Below are 17,345 nucleotides of genomic sequence, written 5' to 3' on the forward strand. Positions count from 1 at the left end.
CAATTACGCACCTTCACTTTTCTTTCACCCAAGGAGTTTTAGTAGGCATTCGTTTCAAATCTTTCTCCGCGCTAGTTTCGATTAATCTTGAGGATTTTGGGTTTGCCTACAGGATACTAGTCATCAAGGCAACAATTTCTAGCCAATTAGTTCGGCGACCAAAAGCCAAGTTGAAGATATCTATTTAAACTCCTAACGAGACTATAATGGAACGTACGCGCGCGTACGTCTTGCGGTCTTAATTCGTGAGTATATACCTTGGGGGGTATGGTTAACTCTTCTCGTGCCTCCATGAGGAGCGGGTGCTTCCCTCCTTCAACCTCTCGCTCCCCTTCCGGTACTAGAGGCACTCAAAAGGAATCTAGGAATGTTAGCCGCTCCACTAGGAACGGAAGCTCCCGGGATGAAAGATCAAAAAGCCGAGGTGGCAACTCCGGAAATGCCTATGAGGAAAAGAGCCACCTCTCGATGAACGATTCTCTAGCTCATCCGGGGAAAAAACCCAAAGAATCGGCCGCTTTGGACACCGAAGTATTATTTTCGCCTTCTAGTACGCGGCACAGACGTTCTCGAGGTAGTTTGGCTTGCAAATATAGTAATCAGATGGGCTTCGCTAATCAATACTTGCAATATCACGAACAGAATTTACGAAGGAATATAACGCTAGCCGCCTGATCCAGTCTACGGTACCCTTTAGCAGCAATAAAGGAATGGAACAAGCGCCATTGTCAGTCGGGCAAAGTCCCCTCGCGATCACAAATTCCCCGGCCAAAGAGTTTAAATATACCAAAAAACAGAAGGGGGGCGTTTTCAAGTTCAACGGCGAATTTCTTAGAAAGACGCTAGATGGAATGGAGCGGTGGCTTTTGAAAAACGAGAATAGCTTCTCAATGGGCGACCTTGCGGCCTTGTCTCCAGATAGAGAAGGATCCGAAGAGGATTCCCCTTTAGAGCAGCTGCTTAACTGTGCCTTGCAAATATACCATTGGGGGCGAACTCATGGAGACTCGGATTTAATTGTTTGGAGGGACCGTCCTTCAGATGTCAGGAAAGCTTTTAATTCTGCGATCCTCGAATTGGGATCTAACAGTTATGGGAAGCCAAACTATAAGTCCCAGAACAAGTTGATTTTACGCATGAGATACAATCCTTCGCGTTCGTACTCGGATTTGCAGCCAAAGGACAGTGTACAGGATATTTGTATTCGGGAATATGCTGCTCTCGGGCGAAACCCATATGCTACCCCACTAAGAACCCTAAATGTTCCAAATCCACTAGCAGGAGATGAGGTTATGGCAAATCCGTATAGCTTTTCGGCTGATAGAAAACTACTCAGTCCTCAAACTAGGCTGTCTTCACCATCTCCACCCCAAAAATCTAGTGGAGGGAAATTCTGGGACCTCCTAAGCTCTTCTGCATCAGATTCGGATCTCCAGGACCCGCTGCACTGGTACCGGCGCGTAGTAGACGGCGACAGTATGGAGGACGAAAGCTTTATTTCGTCAATACTTGACCCCCAAGATGGCAGAAAGTCGACTTTTAGTGGGGGACGAGAGTATCGAGGACTTATCGATTCTGCAAATCTATTAGATATTTCGCTATCATCTCTGAATCTCAATTCAACGCCCGAAAGACCCCTTTCGAAACCATCCACTCAATCGCCTACACTTACAAAATCTTATACCACACAATATTTCCCGACTGATACTTCCATAAACCAGCTTCAGGATGACGACGAAGAGCTAGGAAAGCTCAGCGCCTCGCTTTTATATATCGCTTATCTAGGGTTTAATTACGAGAAGGGATCAACTACTAGGTTTAGTGGTAGTGAGCCTGCTGGAAGCTCAACCGGCAGATACAGTAGGACATCTGGAGGATCTGGAAATTCGCCCGAAAGCTCACCTGCTTCAGAATATGGACAGATGAATCAGGGTAAAAAGCACGGCCGAAGGGAATCTGACGATGACGACGGCGGAAAGGGCTCAGAACCTCCCAAGAGGAAAAAGAAACTCATGAGTGCACAAGAGATCAATCAGCGTTTAGCCTGCCCATACGCAAAAGGCGATCCGACTAAACACAAGACATGTATCTTTATACATCGGCGGGATTTGCCGGGAGTAAGGTCAGTGAAAAAGCATATATCGTAAGCATAACTGTTGCGATGTCATCGTTTGCGTCCAGCTTGCTCTACTCCTCTAAACTTAAATTGGATAATTGCAACCTTCTTACTTTTTTGTATATACTTAGAGAACATTTGAAAAGAAAACACTTCGGCGGAGTTAATCCTCCATCGATCCACCAGGCACGAACGTGGTCACAAATATTCCTTGTTTGTAACCCAGATTGGCCGACTGACTGTCCAATACCATCCCCTCGTAAGTCTATCATTTCTTCGAGATTGTCTTACATATATAAATATATTTGGTTTTTATAATTAGCCTGACACTCCATCAAGACTTTGATGTTCATCAAGTTCACGCATCCTCTCAGACGATACACGTTTCTCCCGCCGCTCTTCCCCTAAGTACAATATTTTCTCCAATGGGAGATCCACCACAGTCAATTGCTCCCCTTGTTCCGATGAGAACAATTGCCCAACAAACGTTTCCAAATTACCCGGCATCTATATCAGCCCCAACAAGACAGCCCAGCCTAGCGACAGGTCTGAGTCAAAGTCTAGGCGATCTACAAAACCCTTTGCTTGTACAAGCTTCAGCATCACAAGCCCCCGAATCAAAACGCACAAAATCACTTTTATGCTCTGACCCTACACAGTCTACTATCGACAGTTTCCTTAGTTTCGACAACCTCAATCACTTTTTTGAGAATTCGATTGAATGGCTTAGAGCTAATACAAATACCAATCCTCAATCTCAGTTAGTGCCAGACAGGAGATCTAGCTCTTATGAATTCCCTGATACGGGTTCTGCGAGATCATCTCCCTCCGATGTTGGTGTACCAATACTCACTCCTCGATCTTCTCACGAATCTCTGAGTGAAGCTCTGGTTGCGGATAGCGAATTTGATCAGTGGTTTAAATTCCCGATTAATTCAAACTCTCATGTGCAAACAGCTACTCCTCCAGCAACCGCCCAGAAACCCAACTGCGGAAGAGAAAAGAAATATCTCCTTCTCGTTGCTCGAAAACCCGCTTTGCCCAAGGGAACTTCTTCTGAAACTTCAAGTAGTAAGAAATTCTATTTTGATAATATGGAAGAATTCAAGGCGAATTTTGAAAACTGGATGAAAGTTCAGTTTTACGACCCTGGGTTTTGCTGGGGGTGGTGGGAACTTGAAAATCCGGAAAGACAGCAAAGATTACCTGATATTCAAGCTGTAATTGACGAGTTGGAGTTCATGTGGCTTGCCCACAGGTCAAACGAGGCAGCTTTATTTTTGGTGGGGAAGCATGTTGATGGAATCGGTTGGGATAGAGATAATCCTTTTTTATCATAAGGTAGATGTGGTGCAGCAAAAATTTTCAGATTAAAGCTTTAAACTTCGATGCCCTAGAAGGCATTCTGATTCTGGGACAGGCTAGCATTTATATATATCGAAGGTGGGCACTCGTCTAAAGTTATACTCTGTTGGGCAATTCATTTTGTGAAACATGGGATCTTTTATAGGTTTATAGATAGCGTAGTCTTTTTTCTAATGAAATATCGGTCTGATTGCTATCATATATCGGTGATTTAAATCGTAAGGTATTATATAGAAAGAAAGCATTTGGTATGAACTGAAATTCGGAATTAATAGAGAGGCTATCATACTCGACTCCTTCTTATACCTCTCATCTTACTAGTTCAAGCTTCGAATTCAAATTCAGAAGCACAAGTGAAATATTCTACGGCAAATTTGTGACTATTCAATACTTGCAAGGCCCGTGTGCGTGAAAATATATTAGCTCCAGCAGAAAACCTGTATTTCGTATTGTATCCATGTGTATACGTATACGTACAAGCTCGTAGTCGCATTTATGAAGACTAAGAATTCAGCTCAGTTTCCGAGGGGGGACTTTCGATCTTAAAAAAAATCAAAGTACGTACCAAATATAATATACGAATATATAAATAAAAAGTTTCTGTATAAGTAGGAATATTCTAGTAACAAGATTAAGTAAACGTAGACTACTGCCGCTAAACATCTTCACGAATTGCAGAGTATGTCAAAAAGACTCCCTCGTCTCATTCTTCGCGACTATTTAAACACCCCCTCCTAGAAACTTTTCACTTTCTTTCTTTCTTTCTTAAACATCTACCTCCACCTCTACCTTTTAAAGTTCAGACAATTAAACAGCAAACCTTTGCAACGAACCTTCATCTCATCCTTTCATATTAGTCTCACCTTATCTAAGTATCCTCTCATTTCTAATATTCATAATAGGATCCATCAAACTTTTAATCACTTTAATCTTCACCCTTGTTTTCTATATCTGGCTTTCTGTCGGCATCCCTACCCCTACCCTACCTAAGTCAGTCACTCACCATGGGTTGCATTTCTATAATAACATCGAATAGACTAGACCTGTCGTCCCTGGTGGTAATAGCTATATTTTCTTTAGAAGCATTAAATCCATCAAAGCTCAAATCGAATCAACTCCTGGCTTTGACCCTTCCGTCTTTAATATTGCTTCCTCCGGCACCGTCGACAAATCCGACCTCCTTCTCAAACGCTGTGATACCTACGTCGTCGAGTGTGCCCGTACTTCAGACAAATTGAATAGTGCCGACCTCGCAGATTTTATCACTGCTCTCAAAAAAAATCAAAGACCTCCACGGCTCTTGCTCGATCACTAGTCGTGCCTGCAAACGCTTTAGCTGCGGGAAGGATGGAAGTTTCGGACTATATATCTTCCGCGATACTCCATTCAACATCGAATGCAAAGAAGTCTTTCGTATTGCTGATATCTTGGCTAACAATATGCTCAGCGACTTTACCGAAAAAGTTCCAAACAAATGTCGAGTCCTTAAAGGTGATAAAAGTCGGCTATCTACTACTCTAGTGACATCTACTCGTCACTTAATAGGAAATGGTGGACTATTAGCGCCTGGCATGCATCTTGTCTCCTCCAGCCGGCACTTACTATTCCTTCTCCCTGGCTACAGCGAGCCTCTGACTTCGAGCCCGGTCCATGAGCAACTTAACGGCTGTCTCATTACTCTAGTTCGAACGTCTGATCTTGTTATGGTTCCACCCTTTCTCTGAATTTTCTCTTTACATTGTTAATCCTTATTCTCCAAAAACCGTTTCACACTAGTGCCAAGCTTTTTTCAAAGAACACAACGTTCTTGTCATTCTACTTTATCATCTTTACATCCCTGTACCCAAGGTTCAAGCCTGTCTTGTATGTTCTACTTAGGATAGTGGTACACAATCAAGTTTAAAATTCTTTCCTAACACCCAGTCATGTTTGACTTATAAAATTATACTCGCAGAACCGTAGTCCACCCGTTCCATATCCCACTGCCCCTGGTTTCTATACATTGACCATGACTGTGAGCAAAGCCATGATGTTTAACTCATCACTGTCGTGTTGGCTTTGTTGTAATTCACAAAGGAGTCAAGAGCCGGTTACACGATGCTCAGGCGGTCGAGTCATTCGCTAATCCCAACCAACTAACTGTGCATATGCGTACAGCGTTTTACACAGGAGCCCTGAAATGTACATGCAATTACAGACAGTCTACTATCCTTGAGACTAACAGTTATAGCCATAGAATTTCTAATTGAAAGAAAGGTTTGAAGAAGATCAGTGTGTCATTATGGTTCAGTGGTATCCACGATATCCTAAGACTGTTGCTATGCTCAAATATCTTTTATCAGTCGAATGTAATCTTCTTCCCTGTACCCTCCACAATTCTACCAGTGAGCCTAGATTCCACGGTCTTGGCTTGCTTCTCCTCAGTAGTAAGCTCTCTCTTAGGTCCCTTGCTTGCCTCTTTCCTAATAGGCGCATCTTTTGATGGCTTCCTGTGCGAAGAGTCTCCCCTCTCTGGCTTTCCATTCGCATCTGCCTTGCCATCGCCGAATCTCTTTTTGTATCTTGTTGTCGAATCCTCTCCGTATTCTAACCTGAGTCTTCGGCTTCCCATGAAAGCGTACGGGTTTGCCTTCACCTTCTTTTGCTTCTTTGTAGGTTTTCTCTTCGTTTTCGGCCGCTCCTCATTATCACTATCACTCCCGCTTTCCGAATCATCTTCCTCTTCCTTTTCACCTTCACTATCTTCAGATCCCTCTATCTTCCCCGCGAAGACATTCTCTGCACTCTTGAGGTCCTCAAAATCAACCCATGAGAACCCTTTGCACTTGCCGGAGTCTTCGAACGTCATAAATCGCACCTTCTTTATCTTTCCAGCAGGGCTGAAGTGTCTAAAGATCTCTTGCTCTGTGACTTCGTACCCGAGATTTCCAACAAAGATACTGCGGCATGGCGGATTCGTTCCAGAGTTGATGGAGCCTTGTTCTCCCTTCTTATTTTTGTCTTCTTCTGGACGACCATTGAAGTCTGTGGATGCTTTTATAAGCACCTTCCTACCATTGAACAGCTTCTCAGAGAGTCTGAGAGCATGTGAAATGCACCCGGCTGTCAAAAAGTCGACATAGGCGAAGCCCTTATTCTGGTTCTTGAATTTGGTAGATTTTGGTATGTGAAGCCGGGTGATATCCTTCTGTCTGATGCCTGTTCCTGAGACTTCGTCACCTTCCGTATCCTTCTCCTTATTATCGTCGTCTTCTTTTGATCCACGGGTAAAGAATCCAATCAGTTCCTCCCGGGTGGTACTGAAACTAAGGTTCCCAATCCAGACACCATAAGGACTTCGTTTCGAGTTCGCGCCATTCGCAGGGGTCTCGCCTTCCTGAGCACCCTTCTTGGACCGATCAATCAGAGGAACATTGAGAGATGTGAGTGCATCCGTATCGACACCCTTCGACTTTAGCTTCTTGAGCTTTCGAAGGTCCTTTTTCGATGGCGGTTCGGGTAGGTTGACATTAATTTCGAGTTCTGGTTCGGCGTTTTCCGAAAGCTTTCGCTTCTTTGAGACCCGGTCCGGGGATGTATCGACCGGTGCGTTAGCCATTGTAGCAGGTGGTGATGAGTAGGTGGATAGACTAGTACGAAGGTGAGGTTCTGACCGCTGTGGTGGTTGGTGAGGGTACAATTACAATAGTGTCGCAAATCGCAAAAAAAAAAAAAAATGTGACGCCAAGAATTGCAGCGCCCCGGTGCCAAGACATTACCGGTCGATCGCCACTGGTGTACACCGGGATACTAAAACCCCAACATCTCAACGCATAATAACTGTCCGAGTAGCATATTTTGGTGCTGTTACTGCTGACTAGGTACTTGCCTAGGTTCCAAGTCGGTAGGAAGTGCACAAAGCTCAAGGGCGATATGCTTCAAGATGATTAAGTATTTTGGTAGAAGTTCCCTGAGCCCGTAAGAGATATGCCGATGCTATCTCCTTGCAGGCAGCTGCGCAGTGTCAAATGGATGAAAATCCCATATATACATATTCAATACATATATACATGGATCTATATAAAATACATCCTTTTAGGAATTTTCGCGGTGAATTGGCCTGTTTCTTCTATTATTCGGTATTCCCACTTTCTTTCGACCCGGGCCCGCTGATCCTGTAGAGGATAATCCAACTAGGGCTCGGCTTGATAAGTAAAAGCCTCCAACAGTGGTCTTGTTCCAGGCCATCCAACAGTGCTTTAGAAATCCAAACAACCTCGCACTTTAGCATAATACCCAAATAGCCAAACTCCTGTCTCACCTCCGGCCACAACGATTCACTCCTAACTTATTTCTTGTTAGTCATTGCAAGACGCTAAACCTTCCGGAATCCCCTACCCCACAACGGTTGCCTATCGGCATCATACACAAAGGCGAAAGTGTCTAGCCCTCTCTGCGTCGATGGTGGTAGAGTTGAGTGGGTTTTAGGGGACCCCGATACCCTCCTCCACTTAGGAAACAAAGAAACCAAGGAGTATCATACAGCCATGTTGGTTGAGGGCGCGACAATACGCTGCCAAAAAGGGCTATCTCCTGTGATAGAAATGATGCCATCCCTGACTCACAGAGGCATCGAGGGAGTAGAATATCCGATTATGAGAATTATGATCGACCCCGGAGAACACAGAGATATCCCTCCCCTTCTTCTACGGATCATCCACAGAGCCCCTGAGGAACCCAGACCGGTCTTATTCGAGCAATGAAAGACCTTTGCGGCCTGTGCTCGTAAGTATCAGCTTGCTGGTGCTCTAGAAGAGTTGGCGTTATACTGAATTCGCGTTCTAGTCGGCAAGGATGGCTCCAGGTTACGGCACCAGGGCTCGAAGGCTGGCTGCTCATAGCCGACACCTTTCCAGCTGTTGACTGTTCCAGTCGTATAATCGAGAAAGTTTCCCTAGTATTGTTGAGAAATTTTTGTCAGCGGAAAGGAGCGACGGGGTTCCAGAGGTGCGCTGAATCAATAGGCGTTTCTTCTGAGAGCAATGATATCACCCAGATTATGGATAAGGACATTCCGTCCAGCATTTTCGGTATTCTTGCCTTTATCCTTGGTTCTTAGGCATTGGCTTTAACAATATTCGCACTAACTATGTCGTCTTCTTAGCGCACATTCTCCGAGAAAGGAAGCGCTATTTATTTCATTGGGCACGTCCAGTCGCTGCCTTCAGGCAAAACTCCATCATCAGCTCTCCACCACTAGCAAGGACAATCAAAATCACCAAGCAAGGCAAGTCAGCATCGGAGGAGTCTCTCACAGCTCTTGATTTATCGGAAATGTTTTTTTCGAGCCCAGTTTCCGCTACTCCGATTTGGCCAGTCTGGATGTTTGCCGACCGAATTCAGGGTATTACTCTTTATGGCATTGCAACTGAGCTTAAAGACCTCAAAATTGTGTGAAAGATGTCTTAATTTATATATCCGGATACAAGATTCTTGATGTCCCTGGGCCTGAGTATACTAAATCGGTGAAGAGCCGGAAACGGGGCCAAGGTATCGATATCGAACAAGAGGAAAGTAGCAAAAGGGAAAAGTAGGTCATGAAACTTATTGATATTGACCATCGTTAAAAGGCAAGTGCCAGGGCCATTGTTCAGCCCTCGCCCTGCCGTTACTTTACCATTCCTCTTCCTTTTACTTTTCCGATCCATCATCCCCTCTCTTTTCCTTTTCATCTCTCCCCACTTTCCCCTGTCTCCTTAGGACCATTTTTCCTGATTTCACCACGCTGTCTAGACCTGGGCCTAGTCTAAGAAGTTAAGATCGATTTGGGCGCGAGACTATTTTTCTCGTCCTTGTATTACGTAATAATCATGAACTTACACCTCTTTGCTCCTATCGATTGCAGACCTATGATCCGTACTCGAACCTAAGTTCCTATCGCCGAATACAATTTTGGGTAATATTATATTCGATATTGGTTTTAATATGTTTCTAGTGGCTATAGCAATGTACTCCCGCGAGGAGAAACCTAGAGCGCAAATAGACCTATCAGAAACTAGCCACAAGCACAAGCCAAACTCCGATAGGAATAACCTTACCGCGCTTGTCAGTTGACTGAATTCAATAAGCGCTCGATACTCCAGTTGATCAACATCCACGTGCAGGAACTTTTGTCACAAGACCATTCACCCCAATTTCGAAAACTAAATCAGATATAAACAGTCATCAATTTCGATGTACTAACAAGTATTATCAACGTTCAGATCAGTTGTGAATATTTCGGCGCTTGTTCACACACTCAATCGTTACTATTTCCTCGAGGGCTTTCCTTCAAACCCTCATCATCCGAAGATATTTTGTGCTGTTAATTATGTTGTAGGCCCAGCCGAGTAAGTCAAGCTATGGGTACAGCCTAAAATACTCAACCGTTAACCAGCTTGTACATCCGCGGATCCAGCCAATTATGATGTCAATTGACTATGCTCAGAATAAGGTTGTTCTTTAAATTTGCGGTCGTGAGCCAATTGAAAATTTAGAACGACACATGCGCAGCCCTTGGTCTACAGAATGACGAACAATTGCGCAAACGCATGCTTCCATGCATGTGCTGTAACTCAAGCTTCCAAATATCTCATTAATGAGGCTTCATTCGCCCGCCGTGACAAACTACAAAAACTATAGTCTTCTTTAGTTATAATGCTAAGCTACAAACAGCCGGAGTGAGTAAGGAAGGCAGTACTAATCCGGTATATCTTTGGCTTTCAGCCAGTTCTTTAAATAGCAACCTGCAACGGTGCGGGAATATTTTGCGTTGAGTTATTCCGAGCCATTCTTGGCCTCCCAGTAGAGCTAGGCGACAGGAGCCTTTTAGTATCGCGGCTGCTAGGAGGCTATCCTTGGAAGTTGGTCATCCTGGAAGAGCAAGCGACCCTTTAAAGTCTCTCATTTTGGGGTATTTTACGGCAATCCAAAAATACATCGTAACTAAGTAGTAGTCGTAGCACCATTATAGGTCACTTTTTGGGGAAATTCTGATTTCAACAACACGATTTTCAGTTTTTCTTTTATATTGCCAAAATGGCATTTTACCCCACCAATACCAAAGGGTCCCCTCTCTATAGTTGGCCAAAATTCAACTCAGTCAAGCCAAGGTTTTCAAAATCTCGAAACCACCCATCGCAACTAGAAATTAGTCAAAGAGAGACCTATGACAGCGCCATAACTACTATTCAGACACCTTTGAAACTTATTCAGATTGAAATCGGTAACTATATACTAAAGACGATTTTCGTTGTTTTTAAACTTTAAAATACTATATTTAAGAAGTTAATTTTTATAAGCTGGGAAAAATCGCCAAATTTTAATTGTACAATACGATGTATGTTTGCATTGCCGTATTACTTCGCCACGGCTCCGAGTCCACATGACCACATTGAAGCTGTGTTCCAGTTATTCTCCGCATACATATTATCCAGGAAAAAATATATTAAACCCCGATTCTCCATCCGAGTTCTAGGTCCGTTGACATCGCGATTAGATTCGCAGTTTTCAATGTCTTTCCGTCCATCTTAAGATACTATCTTTTAGATTTATTACCGACGATTGCGGGCGGGGACCACTTCCGAGGTCCATTTTATACAACTGGCATGCAATTCATATGGTTCACTCGAGAACCAGATTTAATTATCGAGCTCGAAGATGAAGAAAATCAGCAAATGTATGGGTTCCTAGTTTCCAAAGCCTGTTTGCGAGTATCATCACATTTGTTCGATCGAATGTTAGACCCAACGAATGGATTTAAACCACTTCCGCAAACACACTTAAATGGCAATCCAATTGCCGTTTTACGCCTTCATGAAGACTCTATCCCTGCACTGGGTTGGATGCTCAATATCGTACATTTTCAAACCGATAATATCCCCAAGGCAATTAGTCGAGAAAATATTTTGGCTGTAGCAATGCTGTGCGACAAGTACCATTGGCAAAGAGCGATTGGGCTGTGGGCAGAGAAGTGGGTGATGCCATTATTACCTAGAGAAGATGGCTCTAGTGTAACATTCAATGAAGCAGTCTCTCTTTCGGAATCTCGAAAAGAGGATATTTCGAAAGAAGGCTGTGAACAATGGTTGTTCTTAGCCCAAGCATTTCCGAATATTAGTAACTATACGTCATATCATCGCAAGGTTTTCGACACGCTTGTGGAGGAGATTGTGGGCGACATGGAATCGTTCGAGGATACAAGTAGAATGTTAAAATCATCCGGAGCTGAAGAGAAGGCCATCATGGTACCGGTGGTATTTGATCTAGTGCCCGAGTTAGTATTTAGTGAGTCTAAACCTGTCCTGTTAATGTATTCGTTATTTCGAGTGCGTAGCCTTCTCGATTTCGAACTATTCGGATGCTGACTACGACACACCCCATCTGTAGTCAAGATCAAAGAAACCCGAAATGAATCCTTTGCAAGGGCTATCTCAGAGATGACAAATTTGCTACTCGAGATAGAAATGCTAAAGCGCCAGCTCGGTTATAACCCAGGCGAGCTAATACAAAGAGGTTGCCAAGGAGCTATAGGATGCCATGAAGTTACATTAGCATCTTCAATGGGGTCGTCAAGTCGGGCCTGGTGGGATCTTGAAGCGACTTATTGTCCCTCATGTATTCGGAAACAGGCTTCCCTTTGGGTTCTCTGGGAGAGAGTCGAGAAGTTGCGCGAAGTTTGGAAGTACTATGTCTTCACTGAAAGGATGCAACAAGACGAAAATAGAACGTCTGGAGCATGGCCGAGGACGAATGAGCAACATGGTTTGATTGAAAATATAACTAGTAGATTCGGGAGCTTGTGGAATAGCTAAAGTCACAGAGATCCAAAATGTATACGGCTCAGAATTTTTGAAGTTGACTACATTAGCTGTTGACGGAACCTAGGGTAAGTAAGTTAATGGGCAATGTGTAGCACTCTCGCGCAGCTTACAGCCTGTGATATCGCCTGATTGGAGGCCACTGATATATCACCAGTGTTAATTTCATGCAATACTTTATTGTGTTGGAACGTTGCAATATTGATTCGCTGCCAGCCTAGCTGGCAAGGCCAGTTACATGTCATCGGCCCCGCTACATATATTGTATCAATAGATCCTACGGATCCTATATTAGCCTCGGGCTCGTCGCATCGATGAAGAGTCGAACGTCTCTGCTATCGTACGACTCAGGGGATATAATCGTTATATATAATCTCATTGCCTCCCAATGACCATTTGTCCTCATATATACCCAGGTATACGTATATATACCCTCACTAGTTGTCAGGCCTGGCCTTGACAAACGTTAACGTAACGCGAGCATGGAGATTAAAAAGCACTACTATAGTAAATGCCCCGACATTATAATTCAACTTCATCGTGATGGACAGATAGCGAACAAGATATATGGCACGTCGGCTGCCATTCAGAATGCCTCTGACGTTTTTAACCGGATGCTCGACTCTGATAATGGTTTCCGCGCCCTGCCAACAGAGGCGGACCTAGGGAATCAACGACGGGTTCTCTCCCTACTAGACGATGACGCAGAAGCAATGTTAATCATTCTAAAAGTTATTCACTACCAAACAAAGTCAATCTCTGAAACTCTTTCGCACCAATTGCTTGTTGAGCTCCCAGTGGCCTGTGACAAGTACGATTGTGCCAGAATTCTACACCCGTGGCTAGATACTTGGGTTTCGAGCTTGATCAATGCGAAAGATTATAATTTCTCAGAGTTTGGGCAGGAATACTGGCTGTTAATTGGACATGTTTTCCCAGCTGCCAAAGGGGTCGGAACGTTGGTGCGCGAATTGTTAGCACAACTAGCGAAAAAGTGCTATAGTCCAGACCGTTCGGAGTTTCGTCGATATCTACGCTCAAACTCGGACAGCTTTTCGGACGAGCTCCACGGCCGTACTATAAAACTCCGGTTTGCTCCTGATCGAAGTGTTGGTGAGTCCACTCCTACCCGTTCAAATTCACTAAAATTTCATATTATTTGTGCGATGCTAAATTTTAATAGACCATATATTGGAGGAAAGCGAATCCGGAAAAAAAAATGATCGTGGAAAGAATCAGAAATTTTGTGCTGAATTGGGTTTATATTAGATGTAGCCAAGGACTAGAAAATGCGGTTTTGGTTCATTTACATTTACATTAGGCGGAAGCGATTTAATTTACGACAAAGTTGATGGATTGCCGAAGCGGAGGGTTTCTATAATGATTGTCCACATGTCACTTGACATTGAACTATCTCTCCTAATGGACTGAAATTGATGTCATGTATTCTGATGAAACTGTCCTCGAAAATTCCGCATCCTCATTGCGATCCCGCATTCTGATTTACCAATATCGTACTCTTGTCTTGAATCCTCCCAGTCTTCTTAATCAATAATTCTTAGGCTTGTGTAGGTAATATGTTAGATCATGAGATTTCAATTTGCATAACACCGTCATAATTTGCGATTAGACAAAGCTCAATATACAGCCTACCTTCTGGTGGGTTCGATAAATATATCGCAGAGAATTCCGGCGTTGTGGTAGACCAACCACGCAGCTGAAAATGACAGTAATTCTCATCCTTGGGCAGTTTGAGCAATCCAGCCGTATATATTCGACTGACGAAACAAGCGCGTTTACATTTAACACCTTAATTTTGGAGATCAGTCCCGACAGTAGACAGCTTGTAATTTATGTGACTCGCTCTACTGCTCTAATACAGTCTAGACGCCGGCCGTAGAATGTCGTCGTGTGGCGCTTATTCCCGAGTGCGATAAAAGTGTTGGCAAAGCCACCGTGGCGTCTTGTGCCACAGAAAACACGCGCCACATTTCGGCATTTTCCAATGACTTCAACCGGAACAAACCTCAACACCATCCCTTTCAGATCACCATCGCCACAAACACCAATCTGTCAACCTCATCTCTCTCCCATCGCGATCCATACACCACCCCCTATCATCACACGAACACCTTCCGAATAACTTTTATGCCCTCTCCTATCCAAATCGCCCAATCTGTCAGGCGTGTCAATACACCCCCACGGTTCATCCAAAAAGTTAGATTGGAGCGCGTTTCGCGATTAGCTCGAGATGGAGATTTCATATGGCGTCAATGACCGAACAAACCACGATGCAGAGCCAAAGGTATCGTATAAGTCATGGAAGTACGTGTAATTGGAGGCTACGACGATGATGGATATAATGTTAATGGGACTTGTAGGAAGAAATACCGCAAGCTTCGGCATAAGTTCGAAGGCGTGATGAAGCGCTCCGACGAGCTGTTTAAACAGGACCTCGTCGCTACTGCTACCATCAAGAGGATCACGGAAGAAAATAAGTAAGTGATGCTATCCGACTAACCGCGACTAGGGGCACTAACTGAGACCGAACAGCCGTCTACTAGATCTATTATTAGAATTGAATTCGAATCCTCATATAAAGCATAAACACTTCCAGGACATCGGTTCACCCACCTCCTTGACACCACCGCGGATGATGTCACCTGCATCGCTAGAGCAATTCAAAACAAAGATTTTCATGGACGATGCGAATGGAGGGGAAACAGCGGAGGCTTCGAAACCGCCTGCCGAAATCCCCAACGAGGACCCGGAAGCAATGGACGTTGACACCTCGATGACGAACATTCCGGACCCGTCACAACCTCCAGCGGAATCACCTTCAGAAACGAATCCGAAATACACTTCCAATGGCGTTGTCCATGACCCCTCGAAGCCCCTCACCCCACCTTCCCAATCAACCGAACAACCTGTCCGTGTGCGCGAGAAGCTACCGGAAGAACCAGAGTATATCCGTGGTTCGACTCCTCTACGTTTCCGCGAAACATCGCCGTTCCTGAACCCAATCGAGGACGAAGAACTACCACCTGGAACAATCATCCACTATCACCAAGAGGATGGCGCGTTTACCGCTCCATCGCTTCCAAACGCGTCACCTACCCATAGTAAATTCCCGGCTGCGACAAATGCTTCAATACCTGCTGCTACTGAGGAGGAACATCATTGGCCACGAAATCCGATGAGTGTATACTGCTGGCTTCGAAAGTATCAACCTCAGGTCTTCTTACAGGATAACGAGGCTCCTGGCGGGAAAGAACGGAAGAAGAAGGGCAAGCGGGGCGCAGCGCCCGTTGAAGAAGAGGAAGAGGAGCACCACCCTCCCGGCCCTGCTTCTCCAGCAGACGTGAAACCCAAGCGGGGTGGGACTAGGATGTCTTTTGGTGGTGATAACTCTGATGGCAAGATAGCAGGAACAAAGAGGAGGAGAGCCCAGAAAGACGAAGGCGATGAGACACCGGAGAGGAGCAGTAAGGGGAAGGGTGGGTCAAAACCCCCTGCAGCAAAAAAGCCAAGGAAGTCCGGGGTGATGAAGCGAGAGGACGACTAAATCAACACTTAATTCTTTTTGATAATAGTAGGGGCACAAACGCTATTTTGATGGCAGTATAGCTTTTTTAGATTCTATGTATTTCACTTCAGTTTTTCGGTATTGGTCATGTGTTATGGTGCTGCATTTGATTTTTCGGAATGGCGTTCCTGGAGGGCTTTTCAATCTGTACGAAACGGAAGGCTGAGATGTTCCTAATTGTATTGTGGAACGTTGAATAATTTATTTCTTAGCTTGCATCTTGTCTAGTAGAACTACCTTGCATCCCTACTAAGTAGTTTGCTTCCGTAAGTCTGTCATGTCAATTCGGACTTCAATTACCCCAGCTGCCCAGATAGTGTCAAATTATAACTCCTCCATACTCGGTCGAGCTATCTTGTATAGCTATGGGCATAACCCTTCCTGTACGTACATATATCGCGAGGCCTGCTGGTACCCTTTATCGAATTTGCCGACGCATACTTTACTCCTTGGTGTAGATACCGTCGATTTTCGAGTTTATTAATGACTAGTGAACATGCTAGACCGTCTGCGATTGAAAAGATCGGAACTATCACTCCTCCCTTTGTGGCTTTTAGATACGGGACTAGAACTACCGTAATCTAAATATCGCGTCGATGACGCTTCCGAAGAAGCCTCGCCCTTCATGAATTAAATGCAAGGTTAACCCATGTAACTCTGAACCTCACCATGCCCCATCGAAAACCCCAGCGGCTTCGCTATAGCATTGTTCCCCTTGAATCCCACCACCTCAATAAAATCAGAATTATACCCCAATACATCTTCATTCCGAATAACACAGTCATCGCCAAAGATGTAAAATAATAATCTTCGAGTGATGGTTTGGAGATGCTGCGGGAGGTATAATGCGACGGCTGCCGTTAGAAGACTCAAAAATAGAAATAGGAATGTGTAGAAAGCCAATTTTTCGCCTGGTGACATGACATATGGACCGACTGTGACTTCGAAGAGGAGGATTTGACGTTGAAGCCATGTTTTGCGCATACGCCTTCGTGGAGGGGGTGGGTAGACGGCGAGAGTAGTGGTCATCTTGAGGGAGGGAGAGCAAATTAATGCTTAATCGCTGGTAGCCGTGGTGATACTTAGATACTCATCATATGCGCAAACGCCGTGGGGGATGGTATAGAAACCGTGACATGAACGCTGAAGCTGAAGTCATCAAGAAAATGATGGAGCACGAATCCAATTGGAAAATTGAGTAGGAATTGAATGCCTATTAAAGCAACCTTGCGAGAGCTCTGAACTCAATTATTGAGTGACATAATTGCTACCGCCGGATCTACTACGACTTGATATCACCTAGCAACTTTATTGATTAGTGCAACATCCGTCCCGTTCCGAGCAATCCTTGATAAAGTAGCGGAATTGGAAACTTCCACTCCAATTACTTGAATTAAAAATCATTTAAGAGTGAGCTCACCAGGCGGAATCCGGTAAAGCT

The 17,345-nt window shown here is 44.4% G+C and overlaps 4 protein-coding genes across 5 annotated transcripts; 2 read left to right on the forward strand and 2 right to left on the reverse strand.

Annotated features, from left to right (window-relative positions):
- Nucleotides 1-267: 267 nt before the first annotated feature.
- On the forward strand, nucleotides 268-3,456 carry DFL_005488 (uncharacterized protein; the record flags this gene model as incomplete). The annotated part of the gene is made up of 3 exons (XM_067634754.1): nucleotides 268-574; nucleotides 643-2,122; nucleotides 2,439-3,456. The coding sequence occupies 3 exons, from the start codon at nucleotides 268-270 to the stop codon at nucleotides 3,454-3,456; spliced, it is 2,805 nt and encodes a 934-aa protein (XP_067489253.1).
- A 2,363-nt stretch (nucleotides 3,457-5,819) lies between these two features.
- Nucleotides 5,820-7,079, reverse strand: DFL_005489 (uncharacterized protein; the record flags this gene model as incomplete). The annotated part of the gene is made up of 1 exon (XM_067634755.1): nucleotides 5,820-7,079. The coding sequence occupies one exon, from the start codon at nucleotides 7,077-7,079 to the stop codon at nucleotides 5,820-5,822; it is 1,260 nt and encodes a 419-aa protein (XP_067489254.1).
- Nucleotides 7,080-14,569: 7,490 nt separating this feature from the next.
- DFL_005490 (uncharacterized protein) lies at nucleotides 14,570-15,883 on the forward strand (the record flags this gene model as incomplete). 2 transcript variants are annotated; one of them, XM_067634758.1, is made up of 3 exons in its annotated part: nucleotides 14,570-14,643; nucleotides 14,700-14,816; nucleotides 14,872-15,883. In XM_067634758.1, 3 exons carry the CDS (start codon nucleotides 14,570-14,572, stop codon nucleotides 15,881-15,883), a joined length of 1,203 nt encoding a protein of 400 aa, XP_067489256.1. The 2 variants fall into 2 exon arrangements, with proteins under 2 accessions (XP_067489256.1, XP_067489255.1); XM_067634757.1 differs by having other exon boundaries at nucleotides 14,610-14,623.
- A 663-nt stretch (nucleotides 15,884-16,546) lies between these two features.
- DFL_005491 (uncharacterized protein) lies at nucleotides 16,547-16,933 on the reverse strand (the record flags this gene model as incomplete). The annotated part of the gene is made up of 1 exon (XM_067634759.1): nucleotides 16,547-16,933. The coding sequence occupies one exon, from the start codon at nucleotides 16,931-16,933 to the stop codon at nucleotides 16,547-16,549; it is 387 nt and encodes a 128-aa protein (XP_067489257.1).
- Between the last annotated feature and the right edge of the window lie 412 nt (nucleotides 16,934-17,345).

This window comes from Arthrobotrys flagrans, assembly GCF_004000055.1.
Source record: "Arthrobotrys flagrans strain CBS H-5679 chromosome Unknown unitig_9, whole genome shotgun sequence".
Lineage (NCBI taxonomy): Eukaryota > Fungi > Ascomycota > Orbiliomycetes > Orbiliales > Orbiliaceae > Arthrobotrys > Arthrobotrys flagrans.